Source organism: Helianthus annuus, chromosome 11 (assembly GCF_002127325.2).
Source record: "Helianthus annuus cultivar XRQ/B chromosome 11, HanXRQr2.0-SUNRISE, whole genome shotgun sequence".
Classification (NCBI taxonomy): domain Eukaryota; kingdom Viridiplantae; phylum Streptophyta; class Magnoliopsida; order Asterales; family Asteraceae; genus Helianthus; species Helianthus annuus.
The window spans coordinates 16,683,406-16,699,127 of record NC_035443.2 but is presented as its reverse complement, the minus strand read 5'-3'; the positions used below and the strand labels follow the sequence as shown (position 1 = coordinate 16,699,127).

At 34.4% G+C, this 15,722-nt stretch overlaps 1 protein-coding gene across 1 annotated transcript; it reads left to right on the top strand.

The window, feature by feature from the left end:
• Positions 1 to 7,042: 7,042 nt before the first annotated feature.
• LOC110889774 (eukaryotic translation initiation factor 2 subunit beta) lies at positions 7,043 to 10,903 on the top strand. The gene is made up of 10 exons (XM_022137341.2): positions 7,043 to 7,176; positions 7,379 to 7,411; positions 7,694 to 7,775; positions 7,872 to 7,927; positions 8,004 to 8,028; positions 8,114 to 8,163; positions 8,242 to 8,387; positions 10,001 to 10,143; positions 10,230 to 10,321; positions 10,570 to 10,903. Exons 2-10 carry the CDS (start codon positions 7,379 to 7,381, stop codon positions 10,645 to 10,647), a joined length of 705 nt encoding a protein of 234 aa, XP_021993033.1. The 5' UTR covers positions 7,043 to 7,176; the 3' UTR covers positions 10,648 to 10,903.
• Positions 10,904 to 15,722: the final 4,819 nt, after the last annotated feature.

Sequence of the window (15,722 nt, the reverse complement as noted above, 5' to 3'; positions counted from 1 at the left end):
CGTTGTCGCCGCATTGCGCGGGCCCCGACTAGTTGTCAAACCCTGGCTTTGCGGAAGCGTGGGTTAATTTGGTGTGACTTCTTAATACCATAGCTTAATCACAACAAAGCTATATGAAAGTAAAACCATGCAAATCATCTATTGATTTAAGTTTTAAAATAAAAGTACCACAACATTGTTTTAAAACGTTGAAACATGCAACGGAAATACAACAAGACAAAATAAAAACATTCTTCATAAGACATAACCACAAACATGAAACAGACGCAGTTTAAGACTTGTGACTCGTCCAGGTAAAAGCCACAACCCCTAAACTTGGATGACCTCATAACTCTTATGCAGCGTGAAAACGTAGCATACCTCGCCAAATCCTTAATTCCCTAAAATACATGTAAGTTGGAAAAATCAACAAAAATGTTGAGCGAGTTCATGTGTAGTGAGTATGTAAAACCTTTGTAAGTATAAAAATTCCTGGTATGTAGCAAATAAGGACATAAAGAGATCACCAATGGTTTGCAAGGCCATTGATATGTGTGAAGTGCAGTAGGAAGACTCAAACCTAGCAGATTTTTGAGTCGGGCTCAAAGTCACCCCGAGGTCCGTTCTGTTGGGCCTGGGGCTGGGCTCGCTACACCCACATAGATCTACCGCTAATGACCCTCGGTCCTACAATAAGGATTAATGGCCTCCAGTTCCCGCCTACCCACTCACATGATATAAGTAGTAACCCTCCTTACGCTAACCATACCATGTAAAAAGTATTCGTAATCATAGTAACATGTATTTCACCCCCGAAGTATAAAAACTGAAAACAGTTAAGAGAAAAGGGGGACATGAACTCACTGAAGTGCGTCTCGAAATAGTAATCCCCCAGTCAACCAGCTGCTTGACGACCTACACGTACTAACTTCTATTAGACGGAAGGCCGTGCTTTGGCTTAAGGTTTAACATTTTTGGGAAATAGTTAGACAACTATTTCGTATTTACACTTCGTAATTATGTATTAGTTATATTCCTTCCCAAGGATGGGGGCTTTAATACATGTGGGTTTGTGTAATACCAAGAATATATTATTAAGTCTCACTTAATAAAATATATTTTATTTTATTTGTCTAGGATATTTTATCTTCAAAATATACATATTTTTCCAAAAATATTATATTTTGCTTCGTATAATTCCCAAAATAATACTTTATCAAAATACACACTTACGAGTATTTTTCTGAAAATACATAAGTTACAGTTTAAGGTTCGTGTGGTAATAATAATACCGGTGTAACTTAAATATTTATTGTGAGGGCGTTAGTATTATTTTGGAGTCGTTACTGTTCAGTGTATTCCAGTAATATTATTTTTACTCTAAAAATAATATTTATGTAGTTCACAAAATAATCATAAAATCGCACAAGCATTTTTCTATGAAATATATATTCTAAATATATCTTTAACAAGTTTTATTTATGAAAATCCACCTCCGACACTTGGTTATTTGGTAATAAAAATTCATGGCGAATTTTTATTTGGAAAAAAAAGTTAAAAATATATTCATAACACTTGTTGTAAAAATATTTTCCAAGTGTTATATTTCTGGAAAAATTTCGCTAGAGTTTCCTCTGTAACTGGAGGTGGCCACGCTTACAAGCGTATCATTTTCTTTTAGCAACTCAATCAATCAATTTTCAGTCATCAATATTCAATATCAAAACATCAAACTAGTCAAAAATATGCATAAATTGCAAACACATGAACTTGTGAGTTGTGTAAAAGTATGTAGTAACTTTCCAATATTTTTAGTAGATCCTTCTATTTCTAAAAATAAAATCGGTTTCTTGGTAATCTCATCTTTAAAGAAAATGTAACTTTGCATCTTCTTAGTCATAAATTACGAAAATATTTCTTTGTTAAAACCTTTTGTTACACAAGTGTTTACACACTTGTTTGTTCACAAAAATGCTTTTATTTCATGAAAGATCCGGCTTTTAAACGTGATTGCATCTTACACTTGGTTCTTCGAAAATACCACTTGTAGATCTTTAGATCTACTAGTTTAGAACTCCATTTTACAAGAAAAACTATTTTTACACAAGTTCATGTTTATGTATGAAAGGGTTCGTCATCTTGTAACTTTCCTACTTAACATAATGCTAGTTCATGTTCCATGAACATGATCTAGCGTGGTTTGATGACGATCCGTTCCACTACTAGCAACCAACAACATAAAATAACCATTACTAAACAAGATTCATGAGTTTTACACCATTATTTACTCTTTAACCAACAAGTTTATCATTCTTACAAGACTTTTAGCTTTGATCTTTAGTGTTCTCGATTTTTATCCGTTAAATTTCTGATTAACCACCTTAGACAAGATCAAGAGGGTGTTTAGAATCACTTACAACTAGCTCAAGGCTAGGGAAAAATCAAAGCGAAAACTAGGTGGATAAAAGCGATGTAGAGAGGTCCTTGTGATTCCGTAAGCACCGGGTCTCCTCGTATGAACTCTAGCACACTTGTATGTATGAAATTTGCTTGAACAAGATTTGAAGGATGGTGAGGTGATGGTTGTGGTGTTCGGCCGATCCAAAGGAGAGGAGAGGGAGAGTAGTTTTTTTTGTTAAGTGTTGGAGTGAATGATAATGTGATTACCTCCTAAACCTTCTTATAAACCATCCATTCCCTTTACCCATTATACAAAGTGTTCCCATGATATTAGACAAGCAAGATTAAAATAATCAAAATTGGGTGTGTGTGTTCCCTAGGGGAACCGATCGGATCATGGGGGGGGGGGAATATGGTTGGATTTGGACTAACTAGTTAGGTGATATTTAGTTTAGTTAGGTGATTAATTTAGTTATTAGTGTGTAGTGTTTTGTGACGGGTGTTAGGGTGTTCGGGGACTCTAACTAGCTCAGAAAAGGAAAAACAATGTCATTGTCAATATTTTTATGTTCCGGGTAAAGTCCGGTTGTTCGGTTGGATACTGATCCGTTAAGGTGCTTAATAAGCATTTAAAGTGTCTTTAATATTATTTTTAGTGACACAGTTTATTCCCAACACTTTGGAAAGTGTCTAGTATTATTTTCCCATGTTTTTGCACTTTACTAGTTAACTTAAATGGTGAATCTTGTATTAAAGTGCAGGATTTTGTAGTTAGAGCATGTTTTAGGCACATCCGGTCACTATAACTAATACCTAGTGACGCAGTTCTACAATCCTCACCTCTCTACACTCCCTACCAGTGTAGTGATCTATTCCCGGCTCATACTGGCCTTAGAGACAGTGTCTGTCTGGTGCTGGCTATGTCAGCACGTTTACTGGGTTATCCGTTCATTGTGCTACTGTGCTTTTGTGCATCAAGTTTGTCACTATAGTTCTGTGTAAATAAATGGAGTGACAGCAATAAGGTATAATGGAAGTATATGTATGTATCAGAAATCACGTAGCAGTTTATCCACAATTGTAAGCAAGCATAGTAATTAAGCATTAATTAAATATTAATTAATTCGTACGGATACCTGGTTTGGTGAGGGTTGTCACACTAGTATGTGTATATATATATATATATATATATATATATATGAATAACTCTGTTTGTAGCTTTTGATTTTGTCTTTCATTTGTTATTGTTTATTGTGTATTCAGATGCTTGCATTGTTGTACCATTTGATTACGAGTAGATTGATTTTGATATGTTTCTAGTTTTTGTTTTTCACAATCTGTTTTGTTGGTTTTATTCACCCATGTTAGTAATGTTGGATGCTCCTATGTTTCTTGATCCTCTGTTTTTATTCCAACTTTCACACTATTATTCTAGCAATCCAAGAAGAATATATAGGATTACTAATGGACTATGTGCAAGAGTACGAGCTCAAATTTGCAACGTTCATGAAGACCTCTTCCCCTGAAGACTCGGTCCAAGTTGTTCGAAGAAGAACGTTGAGGCCGCTTTACTTGGTCTCCAACGTTAACTTGGGAATATTCGCTGGCATCCCCCTATTTTAGGAGATTTTGTTTTCATTTTGTAGCTATAAATATACGGATAAACCAGATCAAATAGGACATCACACTCACTACTCTCGAGCTCTCACACTTTCTCTCGCAACTCTCACTTTCTGAAGAACATTGTAACACTTAGCAACGATTTGGTCAATATCCTACACTGTATCCTGACATTTGAAGTAATAAGAAGAACAAGGCAGCTGCGATTGTCAGCTCCTGAGGTTTTGTGCCAGTGATCTAGATTGATCAAGGGCTTTCCTCGTACATCTCGTGTCACCCTTTACTTTTTGCTCATTGTTTGATTATAGATATAGCTCGATATCCTGAGCTATATCCTGAAAACTGTCTTTTGCAAACAACTAAATCTGGATATTTTCGAAACACATTCTTAGCACACTACCTCACAATACTAATTTGATCACTAAATTGCATAGCTAATATTTGACCAAAACAACTGTATTTGGCATGATGATGTTGTGTTTCATGTTGTAAAAACCAGGGGATTGTAAGATAATAGATTGCTTTGCCTGATTAGATTGGGTGTTAAATTATAGTTCTTTAAGTCATTGTTTCGTTTTTCTTGAATTCTATGTAATTTTGTAAAGAAGTACAATAACAAACAGTGGTTTGAATATATGTTTGCTTTTTGGTCAACAGTTGATGGAAACCCATGTTAGGTTGAACAGTGTTTTGAAGAGGAAAACAGTGTGAGAAGACAGTAGATCCGATAAGTTAAACATCTGTTGAGGCTTAAACAGATGTTTGGCCTTCTATATCAGCTGTTTCGACTTAAACAGATATTTGGCCATAAACAGATGTTTGACCATAAACAGATGTTTTGCCTTAAACGTATGTTTGGCCTTCTATATCAGATATTTGGACTTAAACAAATGTTTGACCTTAAACATATGTTTGGCCATAAACAGATGTTTGGCCTTAAACCAAACATCTGTTAAAGGTCAACATCTGTTTGACTATTGGTCAACATCTGTCACGACCCCCGATCCCATCCTGGCCGGAATCGGAAGTTGCGAGCAGTTCAGTGGTACCGGTGATTATTTTGAAAAAACATTGCAGCGGAAATTTCATCAGGACCGTGAGTTAGGAAAAATATCAGAGTTTAGAAACACCGGATTTTATTTAAATAGATGGAATAAATTCCATGTTTTACAAAGGTAGCTTTTAATAAAAACAATATTTCTTAATTTGATTTAATTAATAAAATAAGCCACTTCTTGAAGTCTTTTAGTGCCGGATCCAATCCTTACTCCAATCTACTGTAATTACCTGAAACGCGTTTTAAAAAGGTTTTGTCAGCGGGAAATACTGAGTGAGTTCATTCAGTTTACTGAAAACGACACATTTGTTATAATTTACAGTATCAAGAGTTTTTACATATGTTTATTATCAACCAACTTTCAAGAATAGGTATTTGTCACAGACCAGCTCTGTGACTGTGGTCATATCACCATTGGCTGTCCCAATGAGTGACGTATGTCACATTTAGGCTCGCCCACCTAATGTGAAGGAAACAATAATAATAATATTGTGCATAATACCCCACATACCGGCTGTAATTTGGTGATTACATAAACTTAATCACTGTAATTATAACTTTTGGAAAATGATTTGGAGTATTGTAAAACAGTTAATAAAAAGAAGAATGACTCACAAACTGTGAGAAAAGAGTTTATAAAAGAGGAATGACTCACAAATCAGCATGCAGGATTGAGTTAACAAACTTCTTCATTCTATTTCTTCCGATAATCAAGCATGCACTTTATTATTCTGGATCTTCTGATGATTTAATAGTTTGTTTGATTGTAAGGGTGTAGTTGGGAGTATTCTTGGTAATTAAATATATAGTTTAACAGAATGGAATACGTATTGGTGTAAAACCCAAATCAAACCTTAACGGTAGTCATGAGATTCGAACCTTAACGAATTTCACAAAAACCGGGTTAATGATCAATACAGCTTTTACGATAACTCACGAGATCAAATTCTCACAACGAACGACAAAGTGCGATACTTAAACTCATTCATCGAATTAACGACGAACGACAAAGTATCACCCTAATATGGGCGGCACTTAAACATCCATTGGATATATTGATCGCTCGGAAAATGAATCGTAATAGCGATTGAGTGATTATTGGTTAGAACACCAACGTATAGAGAGAAGAAGAAAAGAAATGAGCAAAGAAAAATGAATCCTAAGCTTCTTATTTATAGCAAGCAGGCAAGCACCTCAATTCATACTTCTGGTCGGGATAAGTTGACGTGCCTACCTACCTGCTTGACATGCTAGCTAGCTTGCTTATATATATTAATTCAGCTGCTTCACTCGTTTTTCTTGCATAACTTTTAAAATATAACGTTTTATAAAACGACGAATATGTCTTTAGAACGAGCATATTTTTATCTACGTTTTAACCTAAGTTTCATTAAAAACGGAGTAAGAAAAAAAATAATATATTTTATTATTAATATTAAACGTTCTTATACGACCCTATATATATCTATTTTTAATAGACCTTACTTAGCTTAATTAATCTTGTTAGCTTAATTAATATTGATTAACTGATTAATTAATCATACTAAACTTAATTAGGGTTTCCTTATTGCATAATTATCATACTAAATATTAATTTTAGTGAGGGTTGTTACAACATCTGTTTGAATTTTGGTCAACATCTCATTTAGTATTCAACAGAACTTTGAATAACTCAACATCTGTTTAATTCGTTGTTTCGTTTTCTTGAATTCTATGTAATTTTGTAAAGAAGTACAAGAACAAACATTTTTACAAAATTCCAAATCACCCGATCATGTAAGTGCATTGAAGTAAAAGTGAAAATGATGTTATTCATGTGGTCCTGTTGTGCTTTTGTTTGACCTCTAATATGGGTTCATGATCTAATCCGGTGATTTGAAGACATTGTTGTTGAATCCAATGAGATGCTTGATGTAATGAGGTCGTATTAATAACAAATAATAATTAATATAACTAGGTTTCCCGAGCCAGGAAGCAATCCCGGGTAATAACCTAGCGCCTATGTATACACGGCCCCCTTCCCCTTGCCCTGCCCTCGTCATATAAACCCAAACCCTAATAGCCGATCCGAAGTAAGAACTCCTAATCGACCTCTTCTCTCTCTCTCTCTCTCTCTCAAGGTATGTTTGTAATTTTCGTCTGTGATTAGTTTAGCCTAAGTAGTTAATTAATTGTGAATCATCTAGTAGTGTAGTGCGGTTGAATTCCCCAAAATATAATTTTCAGATCCGAACAAATCAAGTTAATCTTTGAGGTTTAAATATAATAATGCGTTTGCTGTTATGTTCACGTTCTTGTTGTTCTTTGCTATGATTATTTCAGATGGCAGACTTGAACGCTGTTGAAGTTGCACCTGTAAGTTTTAGTTTTCCCTTTGTTTCTAGGTTTTGTTCAATTGTGCAAATAATTAAACCCTCAACCTGTATATCAAACTAGTTCTGTACTACTGGAGTACTAATGGTATAATGACCCTAAAATTATGATCATATCTCATACATTGAATGTTTACATATTTCGATTTAAAAGACAAAATTGTGTTGTTGGGTCAACTGACACTACCATTACTTGTGTTGACCTAAAACTTATTTTGACATGTTACCCAACGTACCCATAAGAATATATAATACCATGATGCAGTTTGCACCAGTTGACCCAATGAAAAAGAAGAAGAAAAAGAAGGTTATTCAACAGTTGGTTGACGATACCAGCCACTTATACTGTAAGACGAGTCATCCTTACATGATATTTTTTTTTATTTTGAAGTTGCATGTTTTACTTTCTCTCAAGTTTACTAATATCTAAACTTGGCATGCAGTAGCTGAAAATCTTGAACCTTCATTTACTTGTCTGAAAAAGAAAAAGAAGAAACAGGTAAGTTACACGCACACCCTCTACGTTTTAGACTTGTACATAGGCCTGAATATGAGTTTTTTTATGATCATTTTAGGTTGATGCTGAAGAAGATATAAATGGTAAGTAGTTTCTGTTAATCAACTTACTGTTGTTACTTTCTTGGATGAACGCGGATTTTTGTTTGTTTGTTTGTTTGTTACCTAGATCATGAGAAGCCATTGGAAGGGCCAGATCGTGATTACAAGTATGAGGAGGTACACTATCTTGTCTCTCAAATATTTGTTGAATTTTTTTGTTATTTGTTGCTAATTTTTTTTTGCCAAATGTAACAGCTTCTGAGCCGAGTCTTTCATTTTCTTCGTGAAAGCAATCCGGAGCTTGCCGGAGAAAAAAGGAAAACAATATTGAAGATACCAGAAGTTCTCCGCGAAGGAACAAAGAAAACAGTGTTTGTGAATCTTGTGGATATTTGCAAAATGTAGGTGCTTAAGTATCATCTGTAGAAATTATAATAACTTGCATGTGTTTTTTGTAGAGGTGGCAACAAAAACCCAACCATGATATTTTGGGCCTTTTTAAAAATGAAAATAAGTTAGAATGGGCTGAGAATTTAGTCAAGATGGGTTAGAATGGGTTTTAAAATACCCATTTAAATTTTAACATGGGTCAAGATGGGTTTTTACTCTCTGCACCTAAAACACGCATCAGACTTCAATGGGAACGGTGTCAAACCTCATCATCAGATCCTGTTTTCACCACTAATCAAATCTTCGTCTACCTTCGTAGCTCGCACCCCTCCTTTTTCTTTTCTGTCTACCTTCGTAGCTGCTTCCACTCACTGTTGTGATCATCCAATCACTTTTCAAAGGTTTGACCTTTTTTATTGCAGTTATATTGATTTATTCTCAGTTAGCTTCTTGCTTCACAAAATCTTTACTGATCATGGTATCTTGTTCCTTTACTATATTGCTTTGAGTAAGTTATTGAAATTGTTTTATGGGTTTGATGAAATTCAATGTTTTGATTAAGAATTTAGGGTTTTAGTATTCAAATCTTGAAGGGGGTGAGTCAAATTTAGAATTTTTTGCTGCTTTTTTGGGTTTTTGATGATCAATTTAGGTTTTGTCTCTAGTTTTTTTTTTTTTTTTTTGGTAAAGTTGATGTCTAGTTGACTGTTTATTTGGCTACTTGCAGCTTGTTTATTTGACTGTTTATTTGGGTACTTGCAGTTAACTGTTTATTTGGTCTTCATATTAGTTGTTTTTAGTTCTTCTAATGTCACAGGGCAAACCAGTTTCCTGTTGCTTTCTTTACACTCGTTGAACCAGTTTGAATGGCTGCACGTTCGAATGTTTGCCTGTTTTCACTGGTTACGGGGTCTGTCATTACTCGTCTTGAAAGAGGGAATATGAACTTCTAGTAACATGTACTGTTGTCTTGTAACAGCAGAATGACACCATGATTGGAATAAATAATCTGTACAGTGTTAACCAATGGTCATATTTCTAACACAAATTTCATTGACAATATTTAGTTTTCTATTACCATTTCATCTCCAAATTGTACTGTTGTCTGTTTATGCACAAAGTGGTTACAGTATATTACTATATTTAAGATTTGAACATATAATTAGTATCTAAGGTTCTTTTAAGAAAACAGTATCACTTCTAATAACAACATTACAATGCTGCAGGTTCTCCAAGTGTAAGTTCCATTAGACAATTTATGCATGTCGTATAACAACTTTTCACAGTGGTTACACAGGATACATATTTTTTTTTTTGATTTTTTTTAATTTTTTTTGATTTTTTTTATATTTTTTATATATTTTTTAAATTTTTTTGATTTTTTTAATTTTTTTTTGATTTTTTATTTATTTATTTATATTTTTAGCTTAATGCCCAAGTCCATCTTGATAAAAACCCATCTTGACCTAAACCCATTCTAACCCATTTCTTAATAAACCCATTCTAACCCAAACCCATCCTAACCCATGCCCATCTTAACCCATTACCCAAACCTACCCAACCCACCCATTTTGCCACTCCTAGTTTTTTGGAATTCTAAAATTAATACGTTTTCTGGTTTTAGGATGCGTAGGCAGCCGGAACATGTTATGACCTTCTTGCTTGCTGAACTGGGTACTAGTGGGTCGCTTGATGGGCAGCAAAGATTGGTGGTCAAGGGTAGATTTGCACCCAAAAGCTTTCAAGGGATTCTGCGCCGATATATGAGTAAGTTACCTATCCAAATCATGATTTTCTTTGCATTGCTTGTTTTTTTAGAGACCAAAGCCCTGATAACTTTCCTTTTTACTCAGATGACTATGTTATCTGCAATAGTTGCAAGGGCCGAGATACACGCATTGAAAAGGATAAGGAGAACCGTCTGACGTTCCTCAACTGTGACGAGGTACCCACCCCCCACAATCATGTTCATACCTGACAGAACATGCTCTTTTTTATTTGCATGTCAACCCGGGTCAGGATTTGTGGGTCGAGTCATCACATTGATTTTTGAATAAAGCCAACTTTCAGTCCTCTCGACCTGGTTTCTTTATTAACTATATCATATTATTTCATTCTATTACCTTGTTCGCTGCTACACTGATTTGGTTTTAATTAAATTAACATTTGTCTTCCTTTTTATTTTCTTTCTAGTGCGGTTCTCAAAGGTCCGTCGCTCCAATTAAGGCCGGCTTCGTCGCTCGGGTCGGTCGCAGGAAGGCTGAAATCTAGCAGAAAAGAGAGGGAGAAAAAAGACATGATTGTTTGCATTCAGAAACCCTACTTCCCACAACAAAAAAACTTCATGCTTTAATTTTCCTTGACTGTTCATGTTAACGTTGAAGATACAAACATAACCGTAGTGTTGCTTGCTTGTTTTTTTTCACCTTTAGTTTTATCAAACTACGTTATATACCCGTGAGCTTCACGGGTTATGGGTTGTGTTAAAAAAATCTATATCTATAAAAGTATTTTTTTTTGTATGATTTATAACCTGATAACTCTTCATGCTAAGACCCATGTTTGGCAAACCTTACCCAGAGGCGCAGCTTTTCTAGGGCGGGAGGGGCGGCAGACCCCCCGAACTTTTCGCTCACTAGTGGAGAGTATGTAGTTTTCGTATAGAAAATTTTGGGTGTATACGTTTTCGACCCCCCGGTCTTATAGAAATTTTTGGGTATATACGTTTTCAACCTCCCGGTCGGAAATCTCAAACTTCGCCACTGACCTTACCAAGAAAGAAAAACAAAAATTGAATTACTTAGGACATTTATTTTACAATAAAATATCTTATTTAGCAGTGTTGACATAAACCAGTTAATGAAAGACACGTTCATATGCTAACGTAAATAAAATTACGCTGAATTGAATTATCTTATTGAAATAAATAACTTAATGTGAATATCTATGCTTACAAAAGGGTTCAAGTGTTGTGCACGTCAAATCAGGTTGGGGTGGCATCCCGTACGATATCTTGAATACACCCGACATTTCACTTCCTAGAGCAATGACCACACTCGGTGAAATATTCGTGAGTCTTGGGTTCACAAGTTAATACCTGAAATCATACAAACAAATTATGTTCATACTTGATTTCATAGTCATTTAATTTGCATAATATATAGAGGTGGCAACAAAAACCCAACCATGATATTTTGGGTTATTTTGGGCCTTTTTAAAAATGAAAATAAGTTAGAATGGGCTGAGAATTTAGTCAAGATGGGTTAGAATGGGTTTTAAAATACCCATTTAAATTTTAACATGGGTCAAGATGGGTTTTTACTCTCTGCACCTAAAACACGCATCAGACTTCAATGGGAACGGTGTCAAACCTCATCATCAGATCCTGTTTTCACCACTAATCAAATCTTCGTCTACCTTCGTAGCTCGCACCCCTCCTTTTTCTTTTCTGTCTACCTTCGTAGCTGCTTCCACTCACTGTTGTGATCATCCAATCACTTTTCAAAGGTTTGACCTTTTTTATTGCAGTTATATTGATTTATTCTCAGTTAGCTTCTTGCTTCACAAAATCTTTACTGATCATGGTATCTTGTTCCTTTACTATATTGCTTTGAGTAAGTTATTGAAATTGTTTTATGGGTTTGATGAAATTCAATGTTTTGATTGAGAATTTAGGGTTTTAGTATTCAAATCTTGAAGGGGGTGAGTCAAATTTAGAATTTTTTGCTGCTTTTTTGGGTTTTTGATGATCAATTTAGGTTTTGTCTCTAGTTTTTTTTTTTTTTTTTTTTTTTTTTTTTTTTGGTAAAGTTGATGTCTAGTTGACTGTTTATTTGGCTACTTGCAGCTTGTTTATTTGACTGTTTATTTGGGTACTTGCAGTTAACTGTTTATTTGGTCTTCATATTAGTTGTTTTTAGTTCTTCTAATGTCACAGGGCAAACCAGTTTCCTGTTGCTTTCTTTACACTCGTTGAACCAGTTTGAATGGCTGCACGTTCGAATGTTTGCCTGTTTTCACTGGTTACGGGGTCTGTCATTACTCGTCTTGAAAGAGGGAATATGAACTTCTAGTAACATGTACTGTTGTCTTGTAACAGCAGAATGACACCATGATTGGAATAAATAATCTGTACAGTGTTAACCAATGGTCATATTTCTAACACAAATTTCATTGACAATATTTAGTTTTCTATTACCATTTCATCTCCAAATTGTACTGTTGTCTGTTTATGCACAAAGTGGTTACAGTATATTACTATATTTAAGATTTAAACATATAATTAGTATCTAAGGTTCTTTTAAGAAAACAGTATCACTTCTAATAACAACATTACAATGCTGCAGGTTCTCCAAGTGTAAGTTCCATTAGACAATTTATGCATGTCGTATAACAACTTTTCACAGTGGTTACACAGGATACATATTTTTTTTTTGATTTTTTTTAATTTTTTTTTTGATTTTTTTATATTTTTATATATTTTTTAAATTTTTTTGATTTTTTTAATTTTTTTTTGATTTTTTATTTATTTATTTATTTATATTTTTAGCTTAATGCCCAAGTCCATCTTGATAAAAACCCATCTTGACCTAAACCCATTCTAACCCATTTCTTAATAAACCCATTCTAACCCAAACCCATCCTAACCCATGCCCATCTTAACCCATTACCCAAACCTACCCAACCCACCCATTTTACCACTCCTAATAATATACCATCAGAATTTATATTATAATTTTATGATTAACATCTTAATTAAAATCATAAAAAGGTAATACATAATACATGTGTTATCTATAAAAGAGTTATGCAGATTTAGTAATACTTAAACATGGGTAAACACTTGAGTCTATTGAAAAATTAAAACCAATCGTACTAAATAGCTAAAAATAGTCTGAGCTATAGAACAAAACATTTAGGAATAACATAATTAAAACAATAAGTAAAAACAAACTATAGGGAAATGTAGTTAGAAGTATATAATCATATTCAAGGTGGAGGGTATAATCACCGGGGACTTGAGCGGGGAGGGTATGTCACCGATCGGTGACTATACCGTGTGTTTGAACATGTGCGGTGACCAAGAGAGAGGGTATCGATTTCAGTGAGTATTTACTGAAAAGGGGGGGGGGGATGAGATTGAGAGGAGAGGAGAGAGGAGAGAGAGAGGAGAGACCAATCAAGTTTGTTTGTTTGTTTTTTTTAATTGAGGGGTGTTTGACCATACCTAGTGATTGAGTGTAAAATAGAGAGTTGAAATGGCATAATATTATTGGGTAAGATTTCACTCAAATACCCTAGGGTGATTGACTATACCCTCCACCCTCATATAAATGGTTGAAAGTGCTTTCCTAGTACAGGTCATCAATTTCGATCTAAAGCGCTTCTAAGCCTTTGGCAGCCACCATTTTATTGAAGCGCTCCTCCATGCACTTCATGTAATGCCCTCTGGTCATCTGCTCCACTCTGTCGAAAAGCTCAAAGGTATCCCATGATTCACAATATAGATTCAAACTTTACCTTGTTAGTATGCATACACAAAAATAATTAATTAAGCTTAAGTGAAGTCAATATATACCTCAAAGAATCCCCTGTTTCTGTTTCAATGATGCAAGCTTAACAAATGGTTATTTTGAATAAAGTGGGGAACCTGTGCGTTGCGACAGAATCGACAATACATGATGAGAACATGATATTCATAATAGATTGTGGCTCAAATTTCTCTAATTGGCCAAAAAGATGGCTCAGTTACAAATCGATATACTTCACTGTCACAAGTGCGACCGGTTCTTCCCTGCCCCTGCTCAGCCTATAACATGCAAAATGGAGATATAAAATTTCAACTAAGCATTTATTAGAAAAAGAAGTAAAAAGTACTAATCACCTGAGATTTAGATTGCGCGTATAAGAAGCGCATAATGCGATCACATCAACTACAATAAGATTAGAGACTGGTGGACAAAAGGCGTTTTGGTTGACCTGGCCCGTAGTATACTGGTTTGAACCTCTAACTTGTTAAATCTGCTATAGGAGCTTTAATTTGGACAAGCGTTGGTTCACCATTCACACTACATGTTTTTTAAATTTCCATGAGGCGTAAAATAGTTCATAATATCACATTCCTACTAATACTCGAACACTAAATAATTATCACGCCATGGAGTGACATGCATCGTGAGAACATGTTACCACTTATATAGAATAAGATGATCTTTAAGATTTGTTCATTAATTTTACTCTAGTGTGCTATCCTTTTAAGTAACAGAGTGTTCAATGTATAAATAAATACAGATGTGAACTAAATGCTTATGATGTGCATACTTAATTCATCTGTAAGGTGCAAATCTCACCAAGTGAAGTATGTCGTATTTTGGTGGCTATATGTGAAGATGAAATAAATTAGAGAATATATAATGTATATGTTTGTTATATTAATAGTTTATTACTATTTATGTTATTTAAAAAAAATAATTGTCATGTCATTATATTTCACACTTGGTTAATATGTTATTTTCAAGTGAACTCAACGTAATCGGTTAATTATTTAACATTTAAAGTTATATTTATAACCTCGTGGGTTAAACAAAATAAAATATATAATTTATGAATTTCTAACCAAGTCAATATCCTACCAATATAATATTTGCATTACAAACATGTGTTGAACCAAACCGATGGGAAAGGAACATAAATTAGTTATACCTCTTGGAAACACTGCTTCTTGTTTGAAGTGTCCAATTCGCCATTAACTTCTCGAATAAATTCAACTTCAGTTTGATAAAAAAAAATTATTCTATACCCTTAAACCTTCAGTGTGCCTGTAAGTGACAAATAACACATTAATCTCTCGATGTGTAGCTGTTAAAAGCAAAGTTAAACCACACATCACCTTTTTTTCATGAGTGCCTTTGGTCCTAAGCCTTTTTTCCAACATTCAAGGAAATGTACATATAGGAAACAATTTTTCCTCTTCAGAGTTCATTTTTCTAAAGAGCTCGAAATGGTAACGCATACTTGGTCGCTTACATATGAACCCTTTATTTTATCAGTAGTTGTAGACGACTCCTCGAACCGCTTGTCTTTTGCAGACTTGATAAAACGCTTGCGCATGTCCGAATGCAATCACCATTTTCAAGGTATCTATTTCGGTGAGGAGCAATATTAGTACATCTTGTCCACCGTTAACATCATGTAGTTCATAAACACTCACTTTAGGTCCGGTCTTGCTGTCAGCCTCTTGACATGTACCAAAAGTTTAAACATAAAATCACATTAACGTATCAATAAAAGTTGAAATTCCTTTCAATTATAGTGATCTGTGCATATTTTGATTCACATAATTACTC

Excerpts from the sequence above, each read along its gene's own strand:
- LOC110889774 (XM_022137341.2), top strand. The coding sequence starts at position 7,379 with ATGGCAGACTTGAACGCTGTTGAAGTTGCACCT. Across the intron at positions 8,388-10,000 it reads CTTGTGGATATTTGCAAAAT|GATGCGTAGGCAGCCGGAAC; the intron begins GTAGGTGCTTAA and ends TTCTGGTTTTAG. Across the intron at positions 10,322-10,569 it reads CGTTCCTCAACTGTGACGAG|TGCGGTTCTCAAAGGTCCGT; the intron begins GTACCCACCCCC and ends TTTTCTTTCTAG.